This window comes from Phocoena sinus, chromosome 12 (genome assembly GCF_008692025.1).
Source record: "Phocoena sinus isolate mPhoSin1 chromosome 12, mPhoSin1.pri, whole genome shotgun sequence".
NCBI lineage: Eukaryota > Metazoa > Chordata > Mammalia > Artiodactyla > Phocoenidae > Phocoena > Phocoena sinus.
This window is the reverse complement of record NC_045774.1, coordinates 42500618-42526759: the sequence shown is the minus strand read 5'-3', so window position 1 is coordinate 42526759 and position 26142 is coordinate 42500618. Positions and strand designations below refer to the sequence as shown.

Below are 26142 nucleotides of genomic sequence, written 5' to 3'. Positions count from 1 at the left end.
TTTAAAGCAAAACACCAACTGTCTTATGCCCAGTGAAGAGTTTTCACTGGCAAACACAAATTTCCTAATATACTTAAATGGCATTTGAGGCCAGCTGTAAAACCTGCTTTAGAGCGTTTTACCACATCAAGTAGGATCATTAACTTGCTAATTAGCTGTGCAGTGAGTGAACATATGCTGTAGTGCAGTCCTACCAGCCGTCACCCCCGAACTTAGCCCCTCCCGGAGCGCTGTGACACGTGGGCTTAGCCCCCAGCCCATCACTGTGTTAGGGTTAACGATGTCATCAGCGTTATCATTCCCCAGTAACCTCGGGGACAGCTTACTCTTCTGATTGCTTGCTCCATTCTGCAAAAGGGAAGACCGAGGCACGGAGAAGCATGAGGGTCTGTCCAGGTCACCAACAGCTTTTGGGATGGTGAGGATCCTAAGTGCTGTTTACAGTACCAAAAGCCATTCTGATGCTTTGCAAATATACAAACATTTTTCAGCCTTTGGTGAATGTTGGTGACTCTATTTTGCTGTTACTGATTATTAAAAATCCTTGTATGTATTTGTTCAATAACTATTCTTGGATACTTCTCATAAGCCCATCAGGACTCTGGGTGCTGGGAATATAGTCCTGCTCTCATGGAACTCCAGACAAGTGGGAAGTCAGACATTATGCCAATAATTCCATATTAATTGAGAATTATTATAATTGACACTATAAAGGAGAGGTATAGGATACAAGGAAATCATCGAAGAGGACCTGACCTAGCCTAGGGACCCTAGAGGCTCTCTTAAGGAGGCAGAATATAGGTGCGAGCCTGAAGAAGGAGGCAGGACTTCAAGAATCAGATGGAGCATTCCAGAAGGAGGGGGATGCATGAAGACCCGAGGCAGGAAGGAAGGGCTTGCTCCAGGTAGGAGATGATGCCAGTTCGGTCTAGGTGGCGGAAGTGGCGTGAGTAGATTTAACAAGTGTTTAGAAGGTGAACTGGCAGGATTTAGTGGCCCATAGGATATAGACAGTAAGAGTGAAGGAGTGTTAGGGATCACTGCCCTGCATCTGGCTACTGGCTGGTAGGGCCACCTGTTTAGCATTCTAGCAGAGGAGCTGTACTGTGCAGTGGGACCAGATCACCAGTTTCTCATTTGGTACATAGAGTCTGGAGTCCTGGGGGCCACCCATGTGTCTAGTGGAGACCCTGCCTCACATGGAGTAACCACAAGTCACTGCATCTTACCGAGGTGTGGTAGAGACAACCAGTTCTGTGGAGTCCAGAGCGTGTGTTTGGAAGCAGGGTATAGACTGGCATTGAGGTCCTCGTAATTTACAAAATGCTTCCACATGTGGTATCTTCGAGCTTCACAGTGATCTTTAGAGAAAGTCAGTAGGAATTATTATCTTCATTATACTAACAGGAAATTGAGGCTTCCTGAGTTTGTGGGTTGCCCAAGGTCACACTGCTCTAAGTAAGGGTCTAGTACTCACATTCAGATCTCCTGGCTCCTCACACAAGGTCTTCCCATTTCATTATGTTGTCTAGCTGCATGACCGGGACAAACTTTCCACCATCTCTTGGGGCTTCCATTTCAGGTGGAATCTCACTATTTGCACAAAATATATAGGAAATGAAGTCAAAGATTTTTTAAATACTCTGTTCATTCTTTTCTCTCCCTCCTTTTTACCTTTTTTTATACAGTATTTTTAAAGTATTTATAAACTTTTGAGATTAATATTTGCATTTACATTTAGAGCAGTTTTTTTCCTATAAAGAGTGAAATTTCAAAGAGAGATTAAGGTAACTTTTATTGGTAGGGGGGAGAAAGTTCTGGGAGAAATTAAGTGCAACTTTTGCCTAGATTCTAATAATTTATAAACTATTAGAAGACCTCTGCCCCCTCACCTCCCATTCCCAGATCTACTCCCAGAGTGCTGGGACCATCTAAAATGGTTCCGTCTATTCTCCCCACATCTGAGTGTCCCTGTGGAGTCGGCCAGGGTGCTGAGGAAGGTGGATGCCAAGCTGCCCTGACACCACAGGGGCAGGAGAATCTTCACCACCAGCCTGTCTTATTGATTCGCCTTCTCCCCTTTTCTTCACAGCTGGGGGGTGTTTAAGTAAAGTTCATGTGCATTTGTTTCAGAGTCGTTTTAATTGCATCAATTCTGGGTCGACCCAAAAACACAGATCCAGGGGAAATGCCCTTTCTACAGAGCAAACTTCTTTTTCTGACAGTTTCCATTATATGGAAAGTTTCCCTCTGAACTCCCTATTGTTGCTTCCCTCCTTCCCTCCCTGTAGCTCCTGGACTGTTTTGTGATCCCGGTTGTGATTTTGCTCTCCTGGTTCTTCCTGCTGATCCGGTACAAGGCTGTGCATTTCCTCGGCATCATCGTCTGCATCCTGGGAATGGGATGCATGGCGGGCGCAGATGTGCTTGTGGGAAGGCATCAGGGAGCAGGTGAGTCTCCGTGTTCACCGGGTTACTTGACTCTGTGGGTGAGACCAAGGCAAGACGTGGAATGTTCATGGTTCATGGTGGAAACAAGGAACCTGGGCTTCCTACTGTCTGTGTCTTAACTCGTGTTTGTTCCCCTACACCTAGGACAGTGGCACATAGGAGGTGTTCATACATATTTCTTTTTTTTTTTTTTTTTTTTTTTTTTTTTATGGGTTACGCGGGCCTCTCACTGTTGTGGCCTCTCCCGTTGCGGAGGACAGGCTCCGGACGCGCAGGCTCAGCGGCCATGGCTCACGGGCCCAGCCGCTCCGCGGCATGTGGGATCCTCCCAGACCGGGGCACGAACCCGTGTCCCCTGCATCGGCAGGCGGACTCTCAACCACTGCGCCACCAGGGAAGCCCCATACATATTTCTTTAGTGAACAAAGGAAGCAAAATACAGCTTTCATGCCCATTCTACAGGAACTCAGAAACATTCAGATGGTGTTTAAAGCTGAAAGTCAGGACCCACTTGGAGGATGTGTTGGGGGTCAAAGCTGCCTGATCCAGACCAGCTGGTTAGAGACGGTGTCAGTGGGTCAGGCCACTCCCGAGCCACAGGGACCTTCCCCACACCCCACCCGCCAACGCCTTCTCTCCCGCGTCAGAGAAAGACTGAGCTTTCAGACTACTGGGTGAAGGTAGATATACAGGCTTAAGAGTGGATATTTAAACTTTGGAGCCTGGATTAGGAATTCTCGATACTTTTATGAGGGAGAGCTAAATGCAGTCTCCTCATGCATGTTTTTTGTTGGTGTATTTGTGGGGAAGTTTTAGGTAACAGTCACAGGTCATTATCTTGTAGACCTACAAGGCTTCAAGGTTTACTCATTAAATTGCTATCAATCTTCCGAAGAGCCCTAATCCAGAATGCTTTCCAGAGGACCACATTTAAAGCATTGTAATTCTTTAAAATGTACCAAAAATCCTTGAGTTACAGAGGTTTCAGGGCAAGAAAAAAATGACGTTCTTTGTTAACATCAGGAATAGGATAGAAGGTACCTACTCTCCTGTAGTTTTGGAATTGCCTTTTCTTCTAGGGAGTTAGAGGTAAAAAGTTAAAATTGGGGCATATCTCTTTGAGACTAGGTCATAAGAAATACCTGAAATGAAACTTATTTATATTTTTAAGTTGCACCACAGAACTTTATGACTGAAAGGGACCTTGTTCGGCTCCTTTGTATTTGACACACAAAAACTCCAAGACACAGGGAAGCTAAGTGAGCTGCCCAAGGTCACAGAGCTGAGACTAGAACCCAAGTCTCCTGACCTCCTGGGCAGGCTTCCTTTCCTCTCCCACATTGCTGGGAGCTGAAGATACAACACAGCAAAAGAGAGACAGCCTCTGTCCTCTCCATATGCTGCCTACACAACGTAATCAGTCCCCAACACAACAGATGGACTAAAAATACCTATGCCAGCTTTTCCCAAATTCTGTTCTACGAAATAGTGGTTCCATGTGATATTGATATATATTACATGAAAAGGCTAGTTTTTGCTCTATACCCATCATGATCCCAATATAGATCATCTCTTTGGACCAATCAGACAATATTTTTGTCTGATACAACATGCCCAATTGTTATAAAGTCATAATTTAATTACACTTTCTCAGCTTTGCTTGAACTGTGTAAATACAGCAACATGTACCCTTATTTATGAAAATTTTGCTTTGCTGAGCTCTAGCCATTCACCCTGGCCATCATTTTGTATCCATAGTCAAGGAAGACAATTGTCATTATAAATCTAAATATTTACACCCAAAATGTTAAACAAATTTGAATTGATTTCACTAGGTTGTATTCACTAATCCTGTAAAAAATGTTTTCTTGATTTCAATTGAAACGTTAGGAAAGGGGTACTAGTACTATTTAAGAAAAAGAAAATAAGTCCATTTGGGAGTCTTTCAAAAGTGGTCATTTTTAAAAAGAGTGCAGGGCAGCTGAAACATGCTGGAGTGGTGTTTTATCTGTCCGTGTGAATCTGTTTAAGGCCCACAGCATCTTTCCTGTTGTAACATATGAAGTACCAGTGTTAACAGAATTAAGTCTTATCACTGTTGAGTACCTTCCGTGCTCACCTGATGGTGCCTAACTACATGGCATAATGTCCTGACAGCAGCCCAAATTTAGGATCCAAGGGCTCATTTTACAAAATAATGATTGGGCATGCTTTACAGCTACAAAAATATTAAATTAGGCAGCAATTTAAGCTATCTTATAAAATGTCCTGAAAAAAGAAAATAACACTGATTTTGAGGACAATATAATCTTTGTGTGCATCCCTATCAAAAATGTTCCATTTGTTACCACTCTTACCGTAGAGCTGGTTCAATTGCATTAATTCGCCAGGGACGGAACTTTTCTAAAATCCTTCAGGCACTCACCAGAACTTTAAGCAGGCATTCAGCCCGATTTAAATCGTCATCACTGTATCAGGAAAAGATGACCGACCTAGTCCCTTTTATATTGCTTAGTCCACGGTTCTTCTTAGCTTAGGATTTTGAAAATTCTGTCCTCAAGCATTTTTGATATCAGCCGTGGAGACTCTGCCTTGGAGCCTGTGGAATGGTCTACAAAGTGGGACAGACACAAAAACACTTACATTCCAATTCTGTGCTTGTCTCAGGAACAACGGGTCATCCACTATAGGTGCTCCCATGCCTTTGAGCTCAGCTGAAAGGAGCTGTCTTTTTCCAAGTGAAAATCGGTGGGACTAATATGTGTATTCCCTCTTTGCCACCTTCCTCCAGCATTATAAGTCTCCTCTGAGAGACCAGCTCTGCATTTATTGATGCATGGGGGAAAGGCGTGCAATAAAGTGGCTCCTGAGAATATGATAGAGGTTGGAGGGTGTAAAAATGACTTAATAAGGCCAAAGAGATTTCTCCATGACATTTCTACTCTCCTTGGAAAACTTATAGATATAAAAGGGGAGGTAAGAAAATAATAAGATTAAGATAAAACTCAATTAAAATAGATCCTTATCATAAAATGTATTTCTTGCTCTTCAAAGTATCTTCTTTCTACCATAATACATTTATTGCATCTTATAGTTCACTTATCAAAGATGTTAGATAACCATAATGACATTTTCTTTACTACCAGACATAATTTTATATTTATTTCAAAAGAGAGAAAACATCTTCAAAGAATTAGATAATTAAACATAATTTTTTAAAGTGACAATTTTATTGGTGCCAGGCACGTTCCTGTATATCATCTCATTTAATCCTCCTAATTATGCAAAGAAAGTATTTTCTCATCGTTACAGCTGAAGAAATCAAGGCTCAGGGAAGATAAGAAACGTGCAAGTACACACCAGTACTAAATGGTGTGGCCTAGATGTGAAATCTTTCTGCTACACCACTTAATACTTATTCTTCCATAATTGTGACTCATGTAAGAAAGGTACCATTGTTCAGTTGCAGTAAATTAGGATGAATGACTGTCCCAGATAGGCCAGAATGGAAGGGTTTCCCCAGAAGTGGGACTTTCTGTGCTAAAACCAAGAGAGTCCCAGGAAAACAAAGCAGTTGGTCGTATTTAAAACTCAAAAATATTCAGTGAGTTGGGTTCATTTTCATAAATTGCATTAGCAGTCTTTCAACACTCTAGAATACTATAATTCACCATTTATTCTTGAAATAGTGGTAAGTAATGATTTGAAATAATATTCCCTCTTCTCCTCCCACAACCACACAGACAGAAGTATCCCTCCAAACATGGTGTTTCTAGTACTTCATCAAAAATCTAATAAGGAAAACCAATTCTTGCAAAGCAGTCATGACTGGGTTGTTTAGAACTAAGAAGCAATCCAAAATGAGAAATGGCCAACCCAAACAGACAGGTGGTGATTCAAAGGGAACGATTGATTCACTCTTTTTTAACCACCATTTCCTGAACACTTAATAAGTGCCAGATGCTATGTTAAGCATTTTACATTATTTTGCATTTTTAAATCTTATTGACACTATTTTTTACAGTATCCTCGCCATAACCTCATTTTAAATTAAGAAAACACAAGTCAGAAAGACTCTATAGCTTGCCCAATGTTTAACAACTAATAAGTGACAGAGATGTGATTAGAACCCACATCTACCTGAATTGAAAGATGTCACCATTCAAAATCTTTACCATGACATGTATTAAGACCTGTTCCATTGGCTCAACTCATTTAAACACTTATTGAGAACTTATAATGTGCCAGGATCTGTGCTAGGGACCGCAGAGAATATAAAGCGAAGTAAGTCACAGTAGGCCCTTCAACCCTACTGTATAAGAAAACAGGAAGGGGAAGACAGGCAAGTTAACAAATAATAGACGTGGAGCAAAGTGCAGTGGGGGCCATACGCAGTGACAATGGTGTGAAATTCAGAGGAGAGAAAGAAGGCACTGGGTTGAATGAACTTCTTATAACTTCAGATGTGTACATTTGCCCCAAATTTGCAAATCATTATCACTCACTGTGGTTTCAATCATATGTAAATGACACACTTGCTAGATATAATTTTCCCCGTGAACTTTCAGAGAAATTGACTCTACCATGTCGGATATCTATAGCATTAATAGGGCACGAAACATAGAGTAATATGTTGTAATTTCCAGTCAACTAGATACAAATTGTAGGTACAAAATATTATATCAAACACTGCATTATACAGTATGGTTGGATAAAATCATGTCCTAGTTAATTTAACTATATTTAATCATCTAAGATTTCATACATGCTATATGTATAGGTACCCACTTTCAAATGATTTAAAACTGATAAATACACTTATTAGTAAAATTTTAATAAGTAATATTTAATCACTTTGTTACCGATAACTTAGGAAATACTTCTAAACTTGCAGTTACACAAAATTGTATCATTATTAACAATAATTATCACTGCATTGGTGAAAATTCAAAGTACTCGGGAGTAGATTCCATATAGTCAAAGGCTTAACAGAATAGACCATAATGATATAAATGTGGAGTTTGAAAAATATTGTTGAGACTATTCATTGAAACAGTGTGGCCTCTTTTTAGGACTTTTAAAAGATGGACTGATGTTTCCCTAAGTTCTATTAAAATAGTTTATTATATTTAACTTTCCTGAATCCATTCATATAAAATTAATTTCATGTAACCAAGAATTCTATCGAGCAGCACTTCCACACTTCACTAATACAACAATAATTGATATTCATAATAATGACCCCATGTCATCACAAGATTCTGAAATGGGTCCTTATTGAAAAGTGACTGAATCATGTTCATTATAATTTTATAGTCTTAGTAATAGATACTTTTTACTTTATGGGTTATTCCACAAATGAACTCCTTAAAATTAGAAGCTTTGTCATGATTTTCTAGCTGACACATAAAAAAAGATTCATCAGGTTGCTCTGTAACAGCAACCTTCATTTCCCTGGAAGACACACCCAGGGACACAGCCATGAGGTCTGGTTCCTTATCAGAGCCTCCTCATGTTCTTGGGCCACCCACTCCCCATGAGCCCCGGGAGGGTTCCCAGACCTCGCAGTTCCAGACTCTCAGCTCCATTCCCTTGAACTCCAGCAAGCTCTCCTGCCTTTCAGGGTACCTTTTCTCTCTCTGATTCTTACCAGCAGTGGGAAGCTGTCTTAGAAAAAGTGACACTAATTAGAGTAAATGTGTCTCCAGGGGCGACCACAAAGACGTGAGTGAAGAGGTCTCTCCCCAAGCCCAGCCCAGATTCTTTTACGTGAAACCTCTTCCTAGAGAATGTGCAGTGCTCCCTCCCAACTGTACAGTGAACATCTGGCTCTGCAGTTTTAGGTTGTTCCAGCTAATCTGGAAATCCAAGGCTACTCTAAGGTGGGTCTCTCCCTTAGAATCACGCTGGAGAGAGAGCCCTCCCAATCCCGCCTTCTTCTGCCCCAGAGCTGCATGTCTGCTGAGCTCCCATGAGCCAACTACACAGGACACAGCTGGAGGCTTCTTGGGTACAAGCCCACTGTGAGGCCACTGGCTGCTGATTCCCACTGTCCTTCCCTAGCTTCACACTTCCTGGAGTGGAAAGAGTTGGCCTAAGTATAGGAAATAGCTAGGTACAGAATTTATGAGATTGGACAGAAACCAAAATTGAATTTAGAACAAATAGATATTTTTATGAAAGAAGAAAAATACTAATGTGATAATGAATGACATATATTTTCACCCTTATGTTACTTACTTTAGGGGAGTTGAAATTTTCAACCCATAATCCCTTTCGCTCAGACAGAAGACATGGTGCTTTATGGAGAGGGTACAGTCTAGAAGAAACTGGTCCCTTTCTTAGCTAGGGAAGACTTCTTGTTGCGGACATAGGCAAACTTTTTATATCACAGCGTAACTGGAGCACACACAAATGGACTTTACTAAATCTCAGTTGGCAAAATACAGAACGTCTATAAAAATGTCAGAAAAGAATAGGCATAGGAAGCTGATTTTGCCGATGCCAAATTCTTGTTAGGAAAATTTTAATAAAGCTTCCTCTTTTTTTTTTTTTTTTTTTTTTTTGGTTCCTAGGGGAAAATAAGCTGGTAGGGGACCTTCTGGTCTTAGGGGGAGCCACGCTCTACGGTATCTCTAACGTCTGGGAAGAATACATCATCCGAACCCTGAGCCGAGTGGAATTCCTGGGAATGATTGGACTCTTCGGGGCATTTTTCAGTGGAATTCAGTTGTGAGTAAAAATTAGAAATTCAGGCAGTCGATACTCTTAGAGCTTATTCTTACAATTTTTTTTTCATTTGGGGTATGGCTGTTTGCTTTATTTTACAAAACTCAAAGGTAGAAACCTGTCACCAACCTCCCACATGAAATCTGAAAAACTCAATATCTTTATTAGTAAATTTCTTCCAAACTAAATGAATTTTTTTTTAATTACACTAAATTTATTACAGTATTTTTGAAGATACCTACACACAGGCCTCGATCTTGTTAAACGGACAGCATGTTTCACGTTACTTTGGGATGAGAAAATACTGAAAGTTTCTGGGGATGCAGTTGCATTTGGGCTCCTAACACAATTACAAAGGTGCTTCTTTCCAAGGGAAGGTTCCCTAAGTCGATATCTTTTCATGTGGAAAAAAAAGACCCAAGGCTCAAGCACCATGATCGTTACCATGTGTGACCCAGATCCCAATGCTGATTTAAAAGCCCCAAGGCTCAAGCACCACGATCGTTACCACGTGTGACCCAGATCCCAATGCTGATTTAAAAGCCCCAAGGCTCAAGCACCACGATCGTTACCACGTGTGACCCAGATCCCAATGCTGATTTAAAAACCCCAAGGCTCAAGCACCACGATCGTTACCACGTGTGACCCAGATCCCAATGCTGATTTAAAAACCCCAAGGCTCAAGCACCACGATCGTTACCACGTGTGACCCAGATCCCAACTGCTGATATAAAAACCCCAAGGCTCAAGCACCATGATCGTTACCACGTGTGACCTAGATCCCAATGCTGATTTAAAAACCCCAAGGCATCACCTGCTTGTGCTGATATTGAGAATACATAGAAATAAACCAAATAAATTTAGGAGGTCAACCTAACTCTGGCTTCCAAAAGTAACAAAGCCAAAGTAGAAGACAGCTAAAAGTGGAACGTCTTGCAAACTGCATCATTATTTCTTTGTACTTTTTCCAAGTCCCAAGATAAAATAACTCATTAACCTTCCCCCAGCTCCGAAGACCACTTCTCTTGCCTATCACTAGAGCCTAATGGCTCTTAAGTTCTTTTGGGGTCAGAACTAGAACCCGGGAGAAACCAAAGAAAAAAGGCATATCCAGCACGCCACTACGACCCACATGTGCTCAATTTCAGCATATACACACCAGACCTCCGAAGGGAGAGCCAAGTGATAAATAATAAAAATGCTCTGACGCGCTTCAATCATGGGAAACTTAAGGTTGAGACCCAGCCCCCAAGCTTAGAATACCTGAAACTTATTTTCTTGGCGCAAAAGCTAACTAAAATCCAAGCCCGGGTATCTAACCACGTGGAGAGGGTGTCGGTTCTGAGGTTCTCTTTACCGCTGAGGGTCCGTGCAAACCGGAGGAAAATGCGGGATGAGATTCTGTGACCCAGGGAGGTCAACCGGCGGAGTGGAGGACAACTTGAGGCCGAGTGGTTTCTGAGGTTATGACCAAGTGGGATGGGAAGGGCACGCAGGGTTGACTGGCGAGCAAAGGCAGGGCTCCAGGTGTGCACTCACCCGGGGCTGCGAGGGGCGCGTGGGGTCTCCGCCGCCCTTTGGCTCTGGTCCTGACGACCCGGGCGGGGGCTGCCTCGCCGTGCTGAGGAGCCGGCACCGCAGGCAGCTGCCAACGAGCCCCAAGGCCCGCCACGCCTCCTCTGGCGGCGCGCGGAACCGCCCCAGCATGACCTTCGCGGTCCCCTCCCCGGGGCCCCAAACCCCGAGGCCGCGAGGCAAGAGAGACCAAAGTTTGCTACTCGGAAGCCGCATTATCCCCAAACTAAATGAATTTTTAATGGATGTATTTAATGGACTTTGAAGATAATTTACAAGAATACATGAGAAGTACATTGATTCTCCCAAACCAGACAAGGAGGTTTTACTTAGAGAAACAGACAAACTAAGTGTAAATGCCATGATTTGATGCACTTCCAAAAAGGGGCAATTCTGTTTACTACTGACAACCAGTAAACTAGTCTTACTAGTAACCACCACTAGAAAACTCATAGTTTAAATTTTCCTTTTATAAATTTTTTTCTTTTATTGCCCATGGATTTGCACAAGTGAACCATATTTCAAATTCATCTCTTAGGGAATTCCCTGGCATCCCAGTGGTTAGGACTCAGCACTTTCACTGCCATGGCTCAGGTTCAATCCCTGGTAGGAGAACTAAGATCCCACAAGCAGTACGCACGGCCAAAAAAAAAACCAAACAAAAACGAAAAACAAATTCATCTCTTAGAAATTTAGTGTTTCCATTTTCCTTAAATGAGTGAAGATATAACACAGGCATTCACTAAGCATCAAAAAGTCAGAAACAACAATTTTGCAATAATTCTGGCATTGGAACATATAAGTCATCACTGACTAGGCCTCAGAAGTTGTTGCAAGAATAAATGTCAAACAAAGCATAATTTTCCATCAATAAAGGCCGTGGATTCTAGTTTCACATAAGAGATAAAGAAGGATAGTATAACCTCCAGACTAATTTCAACAAATCCCTCTCTGCAAAGCGAGTGATTCTGATTTCACCAAATCACTTTCTACAAAGTAAGTTCTTTGTACTGGGGCAGTGTCTGAAATTATTTATGGAAGCTATTTTGGTATCACTTTAAACTGGTTTTGCAAATAGGCTGTTTCCAAGAATCCTCCAAACTTCGGTATCCTGAGATGCAGGTGAAAAACTCCATAGCAAACAAGGCAAGGACATGGGAAGACTTTCTAAGAAAGATTTATTTTTGGTTCATTTTGAAAGCATGCTGGCATTTTAAAGTTCCTAAATTTGGTGCGTCAGCTTGTAAGAGGAAAAGAAATAGCCTAGTTCAACTGTTCCTAACCAACATTTTGTAGATGGATGGCTCATTTTAAGGATTATTATTCTTGGATCCAAAAAAATATCTTCAGAGATCTAGCGCTCATCTGCTTCAGCCATAGGCCATTAGAGCTGACAGAGCCCTTCAGAAACACAGCTGCCAAAATAGTGGAAGTGGCATATGAGTGTTTGGCCAACGGGATACATTGAGGGCACACTGAAACCAGAGGGACACCGGTGGAGCCGTGCGCCTCCCCTCCTGGCCCTCTTCCAGAACAGTGGTTCTCAGAGTGTAGTTCTCTGACCAACAGCACTGGCACCTCATGAAAACTTGTCAGAAACACACATCCATGAGCCCCACCCAGATCTACTGAATCAGACTTTCAAGGGATGGGGCCCAGGAAACTGTTTTTTTGGTTGTTTTTTTTTTTTTTGCGGTACGCGGGCCTCTCACCGCTGTGGCCTCTCCCATTGCGGAGCACAGGCTCCGGACGCGCAGGCTCAGCGGCCACGGCTCACGGGCCCAGCCACTCCGCGGCATGTGGGATCTTCCTGGACCGGGTCACGAACCCGCGTCCCCTGCATCAGCAGGCGGACTCTCAACCACTGCGCCACCTGGGAAGCCCAGGAAACTGTTTTAACGTGCTCTCCAGGTGGCGGTTTTATACATTTAAGTTTGAGAACCACTGCCCTGAGGAGTGCTCAATCAGAAAACTGATTAAACCTGCAACCTCGCCATATACTTTTGAGAAAGCATCTAAACAAGAAGAAGCAGAGGCTAGAGGCAGACTGGGTGAGAAGGGCTGCGGAGGGTCTGTGCTCCACCATGCCCACTGGCTCACTCACCAAACAAGATCCTACAGGGATAAACCTTGGGCTGGGCTGCCTAATGAGACTTGCCTCTGTGTGATCCAGAGTAATTTTTGAAATTCAATTGATTGCTTCATGATTTGTATAAATCTGGTAAGTGAAAAAAGAAGTAGGACGCGTTGCTTATCAGGTGTGCTTTCTTTCAATTCGCAGAGCTATAATGGAGCACAAGGAGCTGTTGAAGGTGCCCTGGGATTGGCAAATAGGTAAGGGCTTTGCTCACCTAAGATGCTGTTTTTAGTAAACCTGAGAAATAACGTATGGAGAGTGACGTTGGTGGCGGTGAGGCACAAACAAGGGAAGGACTTAGACTGCAAGGGACAAAAGAAAAGGAAACCCCCTTGTCACTTTAGGGATTCGTACACACTAGAAGAGACTGAACTGTATGATTCATAATGTTTTTTAATTAAGCCTCTGCCCATTATCATCACCAAGTTGCCATTAGGGTAGACACAGAAGTATGTTATTAGGTTAAAGACCAACTGGAAAGAAAAAATGCCCTGAGGCAGTGGTGGGACACAAATGACAGCAATTTGCTCCAGCTGAGAAACACCAAACTGATGTGATCATTAAAAAGTGGCACTTTAGTAAAGGAAAAAAACTGAACTTAACAAAAAGGCACAAAAGAAAACAAGGTAATGGGCATTCTGAACCCATAAAAACCTTTTCAGAAGGGAGCAGTTTGTACAAAAGACATGGTTAATTGATCTGGACTTGGTGGAAAATACCAGACAGACTTTGAGCTACTTAATAGCCAGGGCATCTAGATGCCACCTGTTTCTAAAGTCCCTTTTCTCTAAAAAAAAATTTAGGACAAGGATTTAAGATCCCAGGTGATGCTCTAATAATGATCACTCAGCCAGCCCTAGATGGGACTGACCTACCCTCAGCCCTGAAATCCCCTCAGTGTCTACACCAAGACGCCTGGGTTCCAGCAGTGAGCACAGAGCTTGGCTTATGGGTATGCTTGGGAAGTGTGTGCCCGGGTGAAAATACAGGTGATTCCCCACTCTGAAGCTGGCCGTTTGAGCCATCTCCAGCTTATATGAGCTTTCATGGAACTGACAGCTTCAGTCAAATTCTGCTTCTCCGAACAAGGACAGCAGTGACATAAAACTCCCTGCACCACTTTACCTACCCTTGACCCTGAAGCATCCAGGGTTGACTTGCTGCTGACAGAATTGCCCCTGAAGGCACACCAGGTGCTACAGAATTATGCACAGCTGCCCCTGGGGTTATCTCTAGTGACTTCAAGGGCTCCCCAGCCCTTGTGTCTGTCACAGAGTCCTGCCGTTTAATTTCTCCCGAGTTGATACAATTAAATGAAAAGCAATAGAAAGAAGGGATTGTAGGGAGGAGAGGAAGGCGGCTGGGAAAGGAAGCCAGCTGCAGGTTACAGCTGCATTGGCCTTTGTGATTCTCAGAGCCAGGATGTTACCTGTGCTTGGTAACGCTTCACATGCAGTGGTCCATGAGTATAAATTAATTTTATATTAATAGTAGTAGCACTAATAAAAAATAATTTGTCCTCTAATTATGTGGATGTCACATGCATGTCCACCAAGGTTCTGTTATAATTCAGCGTTAGTTGAATATGTCATCAAAAGGTAGTTTTATTCTGAGCCCTCGTATTGCCATTAAAATGTCAATCTCCTGTGGTCCAAGATGATGAAGGGAACGCATCATAAAACCATTCGTTTAATTTCTGACTGGAAATGAGGCTCAGATGGTCTAGAAAAGGAACCAAATCTTCATCTTTTCTTTCTGAAGCACGGGTACGGGTTGAGTGTTTTTACACCATGGCCATCTTTGTCCTCCTACCTCATCCTGACCTACTACAATGTTCTACTGCTTGGTTCAGTTCTAGGCACATAAAATTCAGTGAATAAATGTTTGTTAAGTGAGCAGATGAATGACGAGCAAAGGAGACGGGCTGTCCTGCCCTGTCTCATCTTACAAAAATATAGACAAAAGGGAAGCGGTGGAGACAGAGCAGGAGGCTTGGGCTTGGCATTGCCCTTTCTTTCTGGGAAACCAGGAGATGGTATAGCAGCTACTGGAACTCATGGACCCTAGAGGCAAGGAGACATCAAGGGGATCAGCCTCCCATCAAGGCCTCCCCATGCTCCATGGGAAATCACCCAAGCTCTGATCACTGTGTCTTGGTGGAGCGCTCCAAGTGTCTTAGCTAAGAGACTAAAATCCAAGACTGTATCTCCCAGTATCTGTCGATGCGTTTCTCTCCCTTCCCTCTCTCCACATCAGTAATCCCCATCATATAGTCTCTTGGACAGCTCCTATGGTTGCCATTTTATCAAAGTAAAAAGACTTTTTTTCAATGGAGCAAGTGGGGTGATAAACGTGTTTCATATTTTCTGGATTTGGAAAGCATTTTTTAACAGATTCTGTTATTTTCTAATAATATTGGCCAATTGCAAGATGCAAAGAGTAATTAAAAGCAAGAAGATAGCATTCATTTATTGATGCTGTTTGTTTTTGTATCTTTGTTTTACTCTACTGAACAGAACGACTGGGTCTGGTTATGTAATCATGAAACTCAAGTGAAATGTAGGACCTAACAGAGCTAAAATGTCCTCCTGTGGAGCAGGTGGACAGATTAGACAGAAATCTAATAACTAGCTTAAGCGTTCCCTTTATCCAGTTTTGCCATATTGTGTTGAAGGACATGTGAACAAGTGTTAGCTGACGTGCAAGTCCAGTGTCAGAGGAAGAAAAAGTGTGCGTTGGGTCAGCCAACGCCAGTTCGTGGTGTGCTGGGGCTTCACTTTTCTTGCCGGGGGTGATGCTTTCTTTGGTTTTGATTTCGGTTTTGTCCTAGAGGCCAAAACAAGAGATTTGACCTTTCCCTGAAGATGCAGTAATGAGACCACAGAGCAGGAAAGACCTTAAAGATCATTACAAATACAGCCTTTCTTTTTACCGATGCCGAACTGGAGGCCTGGGGAATGGAGGCTGCTTCTCTGGGCTCACGGCTGCCTGTGGTGGGACTAATTTGCACTCTGAGTCATCCCCCCATCCTGGTGCCTTAGTGCATATGTCCTGAGAAAACATCTTACCTTGCCTTTATTTTTAAGAATTAAAAATAATGTTTTAAAAATCTAGTCTAGTCAAAGGGAAGTAAAAGAACACCAGTGACACCAGTGGGATCCAGTGACACCAGTGGGATCCCAAAGAAAGTGATGAGATAAAATATATGCAGCATACACAGGCACGTACTATATACATCCATCATATATAAGCATATATAGCGCATATCACATGATGTATCATGTATATATGATGTGTTGTGTATATATCATATATAAAATGAGATGCTCATTACCGTCAAATAGGATGCCTCATCCAAGCCCCATTTCTCTTCATAATAATTAGACAACATAGGTTAGTAGTATGTGCTCAGAATTTAAATTCAGGCAGCCTGAGTGACCTGAGGGCAAGCTACTCAACCTCTATAAGCTTGTCTTCTGCCTGTTTGCTCACAGATCTGTTTCTTACCGTTACTCTGCTCTGCATTGCAGAGGCTGACAACTGGCTCGTGCAAAACAAACAATGCTTCCCAGCTGCTTTGTTAACTGGCTTTCAGTTAGATTTGGCCAATGGGAAGCAGTAGAAGGGGACTGGAGGGTGGGAGGAAGAAAGAAACCATGGTGTGTCTCCTTCTTTTAGGTCAGGTCTCTAGAAATGACTGAGTGTCCTCTGATTATTCCTCTCCTGGGCTTCCCTGACTTCTGACCTCTGGTAACATGGCCTCCTCCCTGGATCCCTCTGGCTCCAGGGGTGTGAATAATTTACCGCTATTGCTAATGTCCGGGTTGCCTCACCATCCCTGTTTCCCCATCACCCGTTCAAACACCTTTTTAACTTGTGCCCCATATTATATTTCCTCTTTTGAACATGGTATGGACTGTGTTTTTTGACTGATACACTCTATAAGCCTATTTCCTCACGTGTGTAAAGAGGATAGCAATGGCATTATACTGTTAGGGAGATTAATTAATGTACATAAAGTACATGACACATAGCAGGTGCTCAATCAGTATTAGCTGGTAGTATTCTTTCCAATTTCTTTAGCTTAAATCTCTTTAGTACGTGAGGACAAGAGCTACCAAATTCTGTCTTGAGTGAGAGGGAAATCATTTCAAATAAGAAATGGTTATACATATACTTTGTAAATGTAGTTATTGCACCCATCATGCGGTTGTCAGTCAAAAAGTAATTCAGTCCGTTTGTTTGATCATGTCAGTCGATTGTTTGAAAACCCCACATGCACAGCAAGTCGGGCCTTCAGATGCATCACTTACATCCATTAACTAGCTAATGTCCCTCTAAGAACAACAAAGCAGTAAATTGCAGCAATACTGCATTCCCACTCTCCACTTAATCGTGTGTTCATTTGGCTGACCATGCTTTGCTCACAAAACAGGATATTCACACGCAAAAACATTGGTTGACCCAGCAAAGTGATTAACTATGATGGTGTATATATTTCACTCCTATCCCTCTAAATTTAATTTCTGCAGTTTTTAAGAACAGGTCCAGAGTGGTTAAGCTTGGAGCATCTCAAGGTAGCCTGATGAGTAGCGTGAAACTCTGCTGCGTATCTATTTTCTTACACTCCTTGGCTCACCGATTTGCTTGTAAAGTCACACCTCTTCTCTGAGCTGCCAATTGTATATCCACTCGCTACTGGACAGATTCTTTTGGATGATGCGTAAGCATCTAACACCTAACGTGTTCAAAATAGAGCTTTTCCGCGTCCCCCGCATCGGCAGGCGGACTCTCAGTCACTGCACCACCAGGGAAGCCCAGTAAATGGCATCTTGATTCACCCAGTTTCTAAATTAGCCAGAGCCAATGTGAACCCATAGGTGTCTTTTATGCTGTCCTTTTCCTCACTACCCACATCCAGTCTACCAGCAGGGCGTGTTGAGCCTTCACAGACCAGCCACTTCCCTTCATCTCCACTGCCACTCCCAGCAAAGCCACCAGCATCTCTTGCCTGGACTGAGACCCTGCACTCCTCACTGGTCTCCTCCGTGCTTTTCTCCTTCACAGTAACCAAAGTCATCTTTTAGAAATGTAGATCAGACGGTAGCCACCTGCTATAAACTCCTCAGTGGCTTCCCATTACAACTAGAATAAGACCGATTTCTTTCTAAGACCTACAAAGCCCCATGTAATCCAGCCCCTGCCTAATTTTCCAACCTCCTCTCTTATCACTGCCTCACTCTGTTCATCCTGCTCAGATATTCTGGCCTCTGGCAGCTCCTGGAACCCATCAGGGTCTTTTCATTTGTAGGTCCTCCTGCCTAAATTATTTTCCCCCTGGCAATCTCCTTTAGTCCTTCAGCATTCAAGGTAAGTGCCACCTCCACCCCTCCTAAAGCAAGCCCCCTGTCATTCCTCATAGCAACCCTTTTCTTCCTTCATAGTACTAATACCAACTCTAAGCTTCCTGTCTATCCTGTTTTCCATTGCTAACCCATAGCAGAGTCCCTAGAGCATAGTAGGTACTCAGTGAATACATGGGTGAATAATTGAGTGAATATAAAACATCAGATCTCACATGTGAGAGTCCATAGTGTGCTAGGTAAGGTGATGGGAGGGTAGGATTGTGGAACTTCCTAGCCCAGTCACGTATAATTGGAAAAAAAAAAAAAATTTAAGGCTCTGATTCCTGGACTATGTTCTGGTCAAGTTTGATTACTTTTAGTGGATTAATTTAGGATATATTTTATCCCTAGTCTGTTCATCTCAAGATTCCTTAAAGGAATACTGAATTAATTTTTATGTCTTTTCATGTATTAATCATAGGTTATTTAATATTGCATTTTTAGTAACTTGGTTAAAAGGGAAATGAATTATAAGTAGCATGAAACCCAAGTACAGGAAAATTGAACATTTTTAGAGAATTAAAACTTTGATGGAGAGCCAAAAGCCATCTGACATTACTATGATAGAATATCCACGAGAGGACTTGTATAATTTACTGAACGAGAAAAGTGATTATTCCAGTTTCCCCTCAGGGCATTTCCACCACACTAGAGGGGGCTGTTGTACTGAGTTTGCTTACTTAGTGTTCAAAATAAAATTCTTATATAGATTTGGCATGGCTTTCCTTAAACTTTCCTTAAATATCAGAAACATATAGAATAATGATTCATGCCCTGAAATGCTTTTCATATGGAAAAACCAAATTTCTCTATGGAGGGATCCCTATTCTTCTCAGTCACAGGGACTGGATGTCTAGTACCTACCAAATCCTCCAAAATTCATAGGGCTCAAGAGAAGTAATCTGCCCACAGCCTAAAGCAGACACATGTAGTCAAGGTTCCTTTGGAAATGTTGGATATTTTATTATATAAAAATGCCCAGAGATCCACCGAATCGCGTTACTTATGCTTATTCTATGCCTTATTCTTTCAAGGTAGAGAAATGAGCCTAATTTTTCTACACTTGTGTTGCATCAACATCTAGGAAGTGATGAACCAAACTCTAGATTTAGCCGTAATCTTCTGTTTGGGACTCAACAAAATTATGTACGTATGGAATTAGTATTAACAATTGTGTATTTAGTTATAATGAGAGGGAAAGAGAGAGAGAATTTCAGAGGATGAGGGACTGATCACATAGCATTTTAAGGGCATTTTTTTCTTCTTTTTTATCTTTCTGTTTTGCAAAACTTCGTTCTTTGATGGTCTACAAAGCATTTACCTATCTATTTCTAAAACAGCAGAGCCTGCATGTGAGAGCCCACGGTATGCTAGGAAGAGTGATGGTGGAATAGGACTCTGGTGTTGGCGGTAGGGCTGAGCAGGATTCACAGATCTGGAAGAAACTGACAGATCATCTTGTGTCAAAGCAATGAAGTGATTTGCCCAAGGTCACACAGTTAGGACTCCAGTGCAGTACTCGGACTTAGTGCACATCTCTTTGTCATGTAAGCCCTTCCGTTTTAAGGACTGTGTAGTTATTCACCATTGTGAACAATACATGACACCAAGTAGTTTTGTTCCTATGTTGCAAATAAAAAAGAAATGAAAAAAGTTTTAAAAGACATGGGTACTAGAAACTACTTACAGCACAACCAGAAATAGAATTTAGAAAACTTGACCCTATGTTCTGACTGTGGCCACTAAGAGGTACTCCTTCCCGGAAGAAGCAAAACATCATATATGTGTGAGAAGCGTGTGGGTTTTGTTCCACGTGCAGATTTTCACTTTTTACTTTATGTTTTAGCTGTGTATCACCCAATAATAAACATCCGTTAATAGAGTGAAGGATAAGTCGGGGGCACCATTCCCCTTCCTCCACCCACTGTGGATCCACAGAGGCCCTGGAGGAGGCTGTGACGTCGCCTCTCTTTCCTCTCCCCATCAGGACTGCTGTACGTTGGCTTTAGTGCCTGCATGTTTGGTCTCTACAGCTTCATGCCAGTGGTCATAAAGAAAACCAGCGCCACTTCGGTCAACCTCTCCCTGCTCACCGCAGATCTGTACAGCTTGTTCTGTGGATTGTTTCTCTTCCACTACAAGGTAAGTGGAGTCAGTGCTCCTTTCTGAAGATGATACTTTGTAGGAAGGAATGCATATAGGTAGGAATACTCTGCTGTGGAATTGCCCCAATTTTGTGATTTTGCATTGAGAAGCAGGAATGTACCTCTGTGTGCTAACCCCCATGACCTGGGTATTCACATTCCAACTACAAGACTGAAGCAACATTTTGTCGTAAGAGACTAGTCACTACAGACATTTGATAGTGAAAGATAAGAAACAGCTCTAGGGCTTCCCTGGTGGCGCAGTGGTTGAGAGTCCGCCTGCCGATGCAGGGGACGCGGGTTCGTGCCCTGGTCCGGGAGGATCCCACATGCCGCGGAGTGGCTGGGCCCGTGACCCATGGCCGCTGGGCCTGCGCGTCCGGAGCCTGTGCTCCGTGGCGGGAGAGGCCGCAGCAGTGAGAGGCCCGCGTACCACACACACACACAAAAAAAAAAAAAAAAAAAAATCATTAAAAAAAAAAAAAGAAACAGCTCTAGAGGGAAAGGCTTTCAAATAATGGGGGACAGTTTTTCTGACATCATTCACCCCAGAAGCTACTCTTTTTCCAGCCTAAAGCTAGGGAGACTTGTACAATTCTCAAGCTATAACTGCCAAATGGTTTCTGCCAAAGGCACCAGAAGAGTGTATTCTCATTGGAGAAAAGACACAGTTCCTGCAGTTTCTGTTTTGCATGTATTTTTATAGCAAATGTGAATGGAAAATGCTAATGCATTCAAAATAGTTTTTATTATATCAGCCCTAAAGAAGAAACTATTCAGTACAAAGATGGCAGTCTCTTCAAGTGTAAGACTCTACCCACATCCTCACCCAAGGCAGGCATGACATCGGTTATGGCCCACTGAGGTGTGCTATGAGAGGCTATTTTTTAAACACTGCACTCACTGATTCATTAACAATTGACTAGAGTTGGTATGTGAGAAGAGACCCGCTTGCCATTCCTTAACTAGTCCTATAAGATAAGGGTCAGTGGGGACTATGAAAAAGGTCAGTGTGAAAAAGGACAAGTAAGGGATACCCAAACAGATAAGACCGAATTAGGACAGGCCAAAGAAGAAGAGACAGAAGAACAGAGGCGCTGCTCTGGGCCACTTCTAGCCAAGTGCTCCACCAGCAGTTTTACAGGTAATGTCATCATCTCACGGATGTGGCCAGTTGATAGGGCATCTTGGTGGGCAGGGCATGTTCAACCAGGTCACACTAGGTTTGGAGGTTCCCGGAGAAGTGCTGAGCTGGAGGGAGTAAGTACTTGAGATGATGACCAGAGGCCAAGCAGCAGAAGTGAATGGTCAGATATATTCCTGTGCTAAGCCAAAATCATAGCCAAGGAACAGACCAAGAAGAGCAGACACGGGTGGAAAAGAGGTCACAGACAAGGTTGGCAGCTGGGAGGACCAGAAACAGATCTGGAAGATGAGAGGTGACGAAAGCAACCATGGCAGCAGATAGGGGTAAAGTGCTGAGTCCCTGTTCTACGTGGAAACTTCTGCCAAGCGTGGTGGCAAAAATGGCAGCTTAAAGAAATTGTCTATTGCTGGACAGCATTTGTACATTGTTGGTGATTTGTTTTGTCTAGTTGGTACAGTCTGTTTCCTGAGTGCACCCTGGTCCTCATAAGGGTAAAAAGTAAAGTCTCAGCGTGTTCCCCCCATTGCTCCCCACCAGTGTTAGGAGGACTACCTTCCCTCAGAATCCCCCTCCAAACACACCCGATTCTTTTCCAGAGCCCTGGGGACTGCTCAGCCGGGGTCTCATCAGTATAGCACAGTAGCTGCCATTTTTCTGTCTCTCCTCTACAGCTAAGCATCCACATCTGTTGTGGATGAGTTCTGTTCTCAGCACTTCCTCCTGTAATTGTCTTTATAAGGTCCAGCTAGAAGAATCCCTTTAATCGTCCTTGAGGAAAGATGACTGAAACCTATTGTTTTTTTTTTTTTTTTTTTTTTGCGGTACGTGGGCCTCTCACTGTTGTGGCCTCTCCTGTTGCGGAGTACAGGCTCCAGACGCACCAGGCTCAGTGGCCATGGCTCACAGGCCCAGCCGCTCTGTGGCACGTGGGATCCTCCCAGACCGGGGCACGAACCCACGTCCCCTGCATCGGCAGGTGGACTCTCAACCATTGCGCCACCAGGGAAGCCCTGAAACCTATTGTTTTGAGGAAGGACTATGGTCACTTCTTGGGCAGTCCGGATCCAGTTTGGCTCTCAGCATCCTCCATAGCAGTGTTCTGGAAAGTCTGCTTTCACCAGGGGTACTTGCTAAAAATGCAGATTCCCGGGCCACACCCCTGAGCCACAGAATCAGCATCTGGGGATGCACCTGGGGGAGTCTGCTCCTCCGTGAGGCTGATGTTCTCTGAATTTGAGAACAAACACCTGAAAAGGGGTCCCTGAGCAGTGCTTGTTCATATTTGAGTCTGTCACTCCTCATACTTCCACTGACTTTTGGTTAGACCTGGGGCTCTCTACATAAACAAGCATCAGAAACTGGGAAGGCTGATGAACCAGGTAAATTCTAATTCTCCCAAATTCATCTTCTTCTCTCATCATTTGTATGTTACTGCTAACTTAGGATAAGTAACTTTGGGGAGGAGGAAACCGTGTAGTACCCTGCCATCGTGCCATCAGAAGGGAACCTGTGTTATCCAAAACTTACATTCCTGTACTCACCTATTTGGAGGTGTCATAGATGTTTTTTAATTCTTAAAGCAATGCTTTTCACTATATATTTCACTGTTAAAGCAATGATTTTCACTGTCACCATTTAACAGATAAATTTCCTTAAGGTAAGAAAACACAATAGGTGTTTTCTCTAGTTAGAATTCATTCCTATTGTCTTTCTTTAAATCAAACTTTCAAGATAATTGTGGATACATATGCAGTTTTAAGAAATATACAGAGTTCCCAATTACCCTTTACCTAGTTTCCCCCATTGGTGACGTCTTGCAAACCTGTGGTATAATATCAGGATATTAACATCGACACAGTTAACATGCAGAATATTTCCATCCCTACAAGGGTTGTTCTTGTTGCCTTTTTATAGCCATGCTTACTTGTCTCTCACCCACCTCCTTAACCCCTTGAAACCACTAATTTATTCTCCATTTCTCTAAATTTGTCACTTCCATGTAAATGGAATTATACAGTATGTAACCTTTTGGGATCGACATTTTTCACAGCATAGTTTCTCAGCGTAAATCTCTGGAGAATCATCCATATTGTTTTATATATTAGTAGCTCCTTTTTTATTGCTGAGTACTATTCCACAGTATGGATGTACCACGATTTACTTAACCACGCACTCAGTGAAGGGCTCTGGGTTGTTTCTGTTTGAGGCTATTACATGTAAAACTGTTATGAACATTCACGTACACGTTCTTGTGTGAACAGATTTTTCATTTCTCTGAAATAAACAACCAAGAGTACAATTGCTGGACTTATGGTTGTAGCATGTTTAGTTTTATAAGAAACTTCCAAAATGTTTTCTTGAGTGACCTGTTATCTTTTGTTACAAAGAAATACATATCAGTTGTGAGAAAGTCAGAAAATACAGATACGTATTGTTATACATTGGTACCATTTACAGGGCATATTACTTTTGTAGTACACATATTTGCAGTTCATATATATTTTAAAATTTAATTACACCATGCATACTGCTTTGTTACATGCTTTATTTAAACTTAGCATGTAGGGACTTCCCTGGCTGTCCAGTGGTTAAGACTTCGCCTTCCAGTGAAGGGGGTGTGGGTTCGATCCCTGGTCAGGGAGCTAAGATCCCACATGCCTCACAGCCGAAAAACCAAAACATAAAACAGAAGCAATATTGTAACAAATTCAATGAAGACTTTAAAAATGGTCCACATCAAAAAAAATCTTTAAAAAATTAATAAATAAATAAACTTAGCATGTATATATTTCCTTGTCTTTGCGGAGCACAGGCTCCGGACGCGCAGGCTCAGCGGCCATAGCTCACGGGCCTGGCCACTCCGCGGCATGTGGGATCTTCCCGGACCGGGGCACGAACCTGTGTCCCCTGCATCGGCAGGTGGACTCTCAACCACTGCACCACCAGGGAAGCCCTGGGCATTAGATTTTTAAAGACTCCCCAGTTGACCCTAGTGTGCAGCCAGAACTGAGTCATTGGTTCAGACAATTTATGTGGCTGCAAACAGGTGGCACTAGGACCAAAGGGTGAAGGTTATAAGATTATAGTGAAATAGAAAGAAACCTTGTTAGCAATTAGTCATTCGAAAGTGGACTAGACTGTCTTGGGGGTTCCCCTCACTGGAGGAAGCTGGGCAAGAATGTGAGAGGGATAACGGGGAGGGGACTCACACTTCAGTACCGACGATTAACCCGTGACCTGATCTTATTTGGTTTTACTACAGTCTGCAGTCAGAGTTTACCTTTCACCTAATCATGATGTCTTTAAACAAGCTTCTGGTCTGGTTATAAATATCTACAAGTTGAGAGAGAAGGGCTGTTTGCTCACAGATGTTGCTTACTCAGGCAGAACTAAATAATTAAATGAAGCTCTCCTGCCCAACATTGATTATTTGCTTTTTCTCACCTTCCGTCCTTGGAAAAAATCCATTCCTTTCCCCACCCATCAGTCCACTGTCTGCAGCTTCTCTACCTCTTGTGCTGACTGAGCGATAAAGCCCCACATCCCAGGGAAGCAAAAGACCTAATTCTGAAGTGGACTATCTACGTGGTATAGTGCTCTTGCAAACTCTAGTTTTACAAGACTTTTGAGAAGTGGTCATATATTTCTGTTCTTTAGTACCTAACAACACTATTGAATCCAGAACAGTAAATCTATAGCAATCCATGGAAATTACAGGAGATGAGCTTTACTGGGCCTCAGAGACCCCTTAAAACCAAACCCAGGAAGAGATTCACATAGGAAGTTTTCAAGTTGATGGTGTGTTGGCTTTTCAAGGTCAAAGCTTGACCAGTTATGAACTCTATCCCCTTGTTTATTGAACACAAGGACACTTTTGAAATTGAAAGGGTATGGGTTTCCTGTGGCTACTGTAACAAATTACCATGTACTTAATAGTTAAAAACAACACAGATTTATTACCTTAGGGTATTGGAGATCAGAAGTCTCACTTGGTTAAAATCGTGTTAGCAGAGCTGGGTGGCTTCTGGAGGCTCTAGGGGAGAAACTGTTTCCTTGCCCTTTCCAGCTTCTGGAGGCTGCTTGCTTCCTTGGCTCGTGGCCCCTTCTTCCATCTTCAAAGCCAGCAGTAGAGCATCTTCAAATCTGACTGCCATTCCTGCTTCCCTTGTAAGGACTCATGTGATTACATTGGGCCCACCCAGATAACCCAGGATAATCTCACCATCTCAAAATGCGTAACTTAATCACATCTGCAGAGTTCCTTTTACCATGTAAGGTAACATATTCACAGCTTCCAGGGATTAGGGTGTGAACATTTTGAGGAGGCCATCATTCTGCCAACTACAGGAGACCCATTAATAATTTACACCAACACAAATAAGGGTACAATGTCTCCAAGCCGGACCAACTGGGACATGTGGATGTGGTCTTCGGAAGCCAAATCTGGGCAATGAAGGTACTCTCCACTTACACACACTGTGATCTGTTGAATTTCCCAACTGCTTTTTGAAGTAGTTATGTTACCTGCTAATCTGGCACTTTAACAAAGAAAAC

The 26142-nt window shown here is 42.8% G+C and overlaps 1 protein-coding gene across 1 annotated transcript in view; it reads left to right on the top strand.

Annotated features, from left to right (window-relative positions):
• SLC35F1 (solute carrier family 35 member F1) overlaps window positions 1–26142 on the top strand; it is a 414631-nt gene that overhangs the window by 362858 nt on the left and 25631 nt on the right. The window contains exons 4-7 of the mRNA XM_032651819.1: window positions 2292–2451; window positions 9027–9183; window positions 13037–13089; window positions 20285–20439. Coding sequence (XP_032507710.1) covers window positions 2292–2451; window positions 9027–9183; window positions 13037–13089; window positions 20285–20439 — 525 coding nt within the window. The remainder of the gene's footprint in view (window positions 1–2291; window positions 2452–9026; window positions 9184–13036; window positions 13090–20284; window positions 20440–26142) is intronic.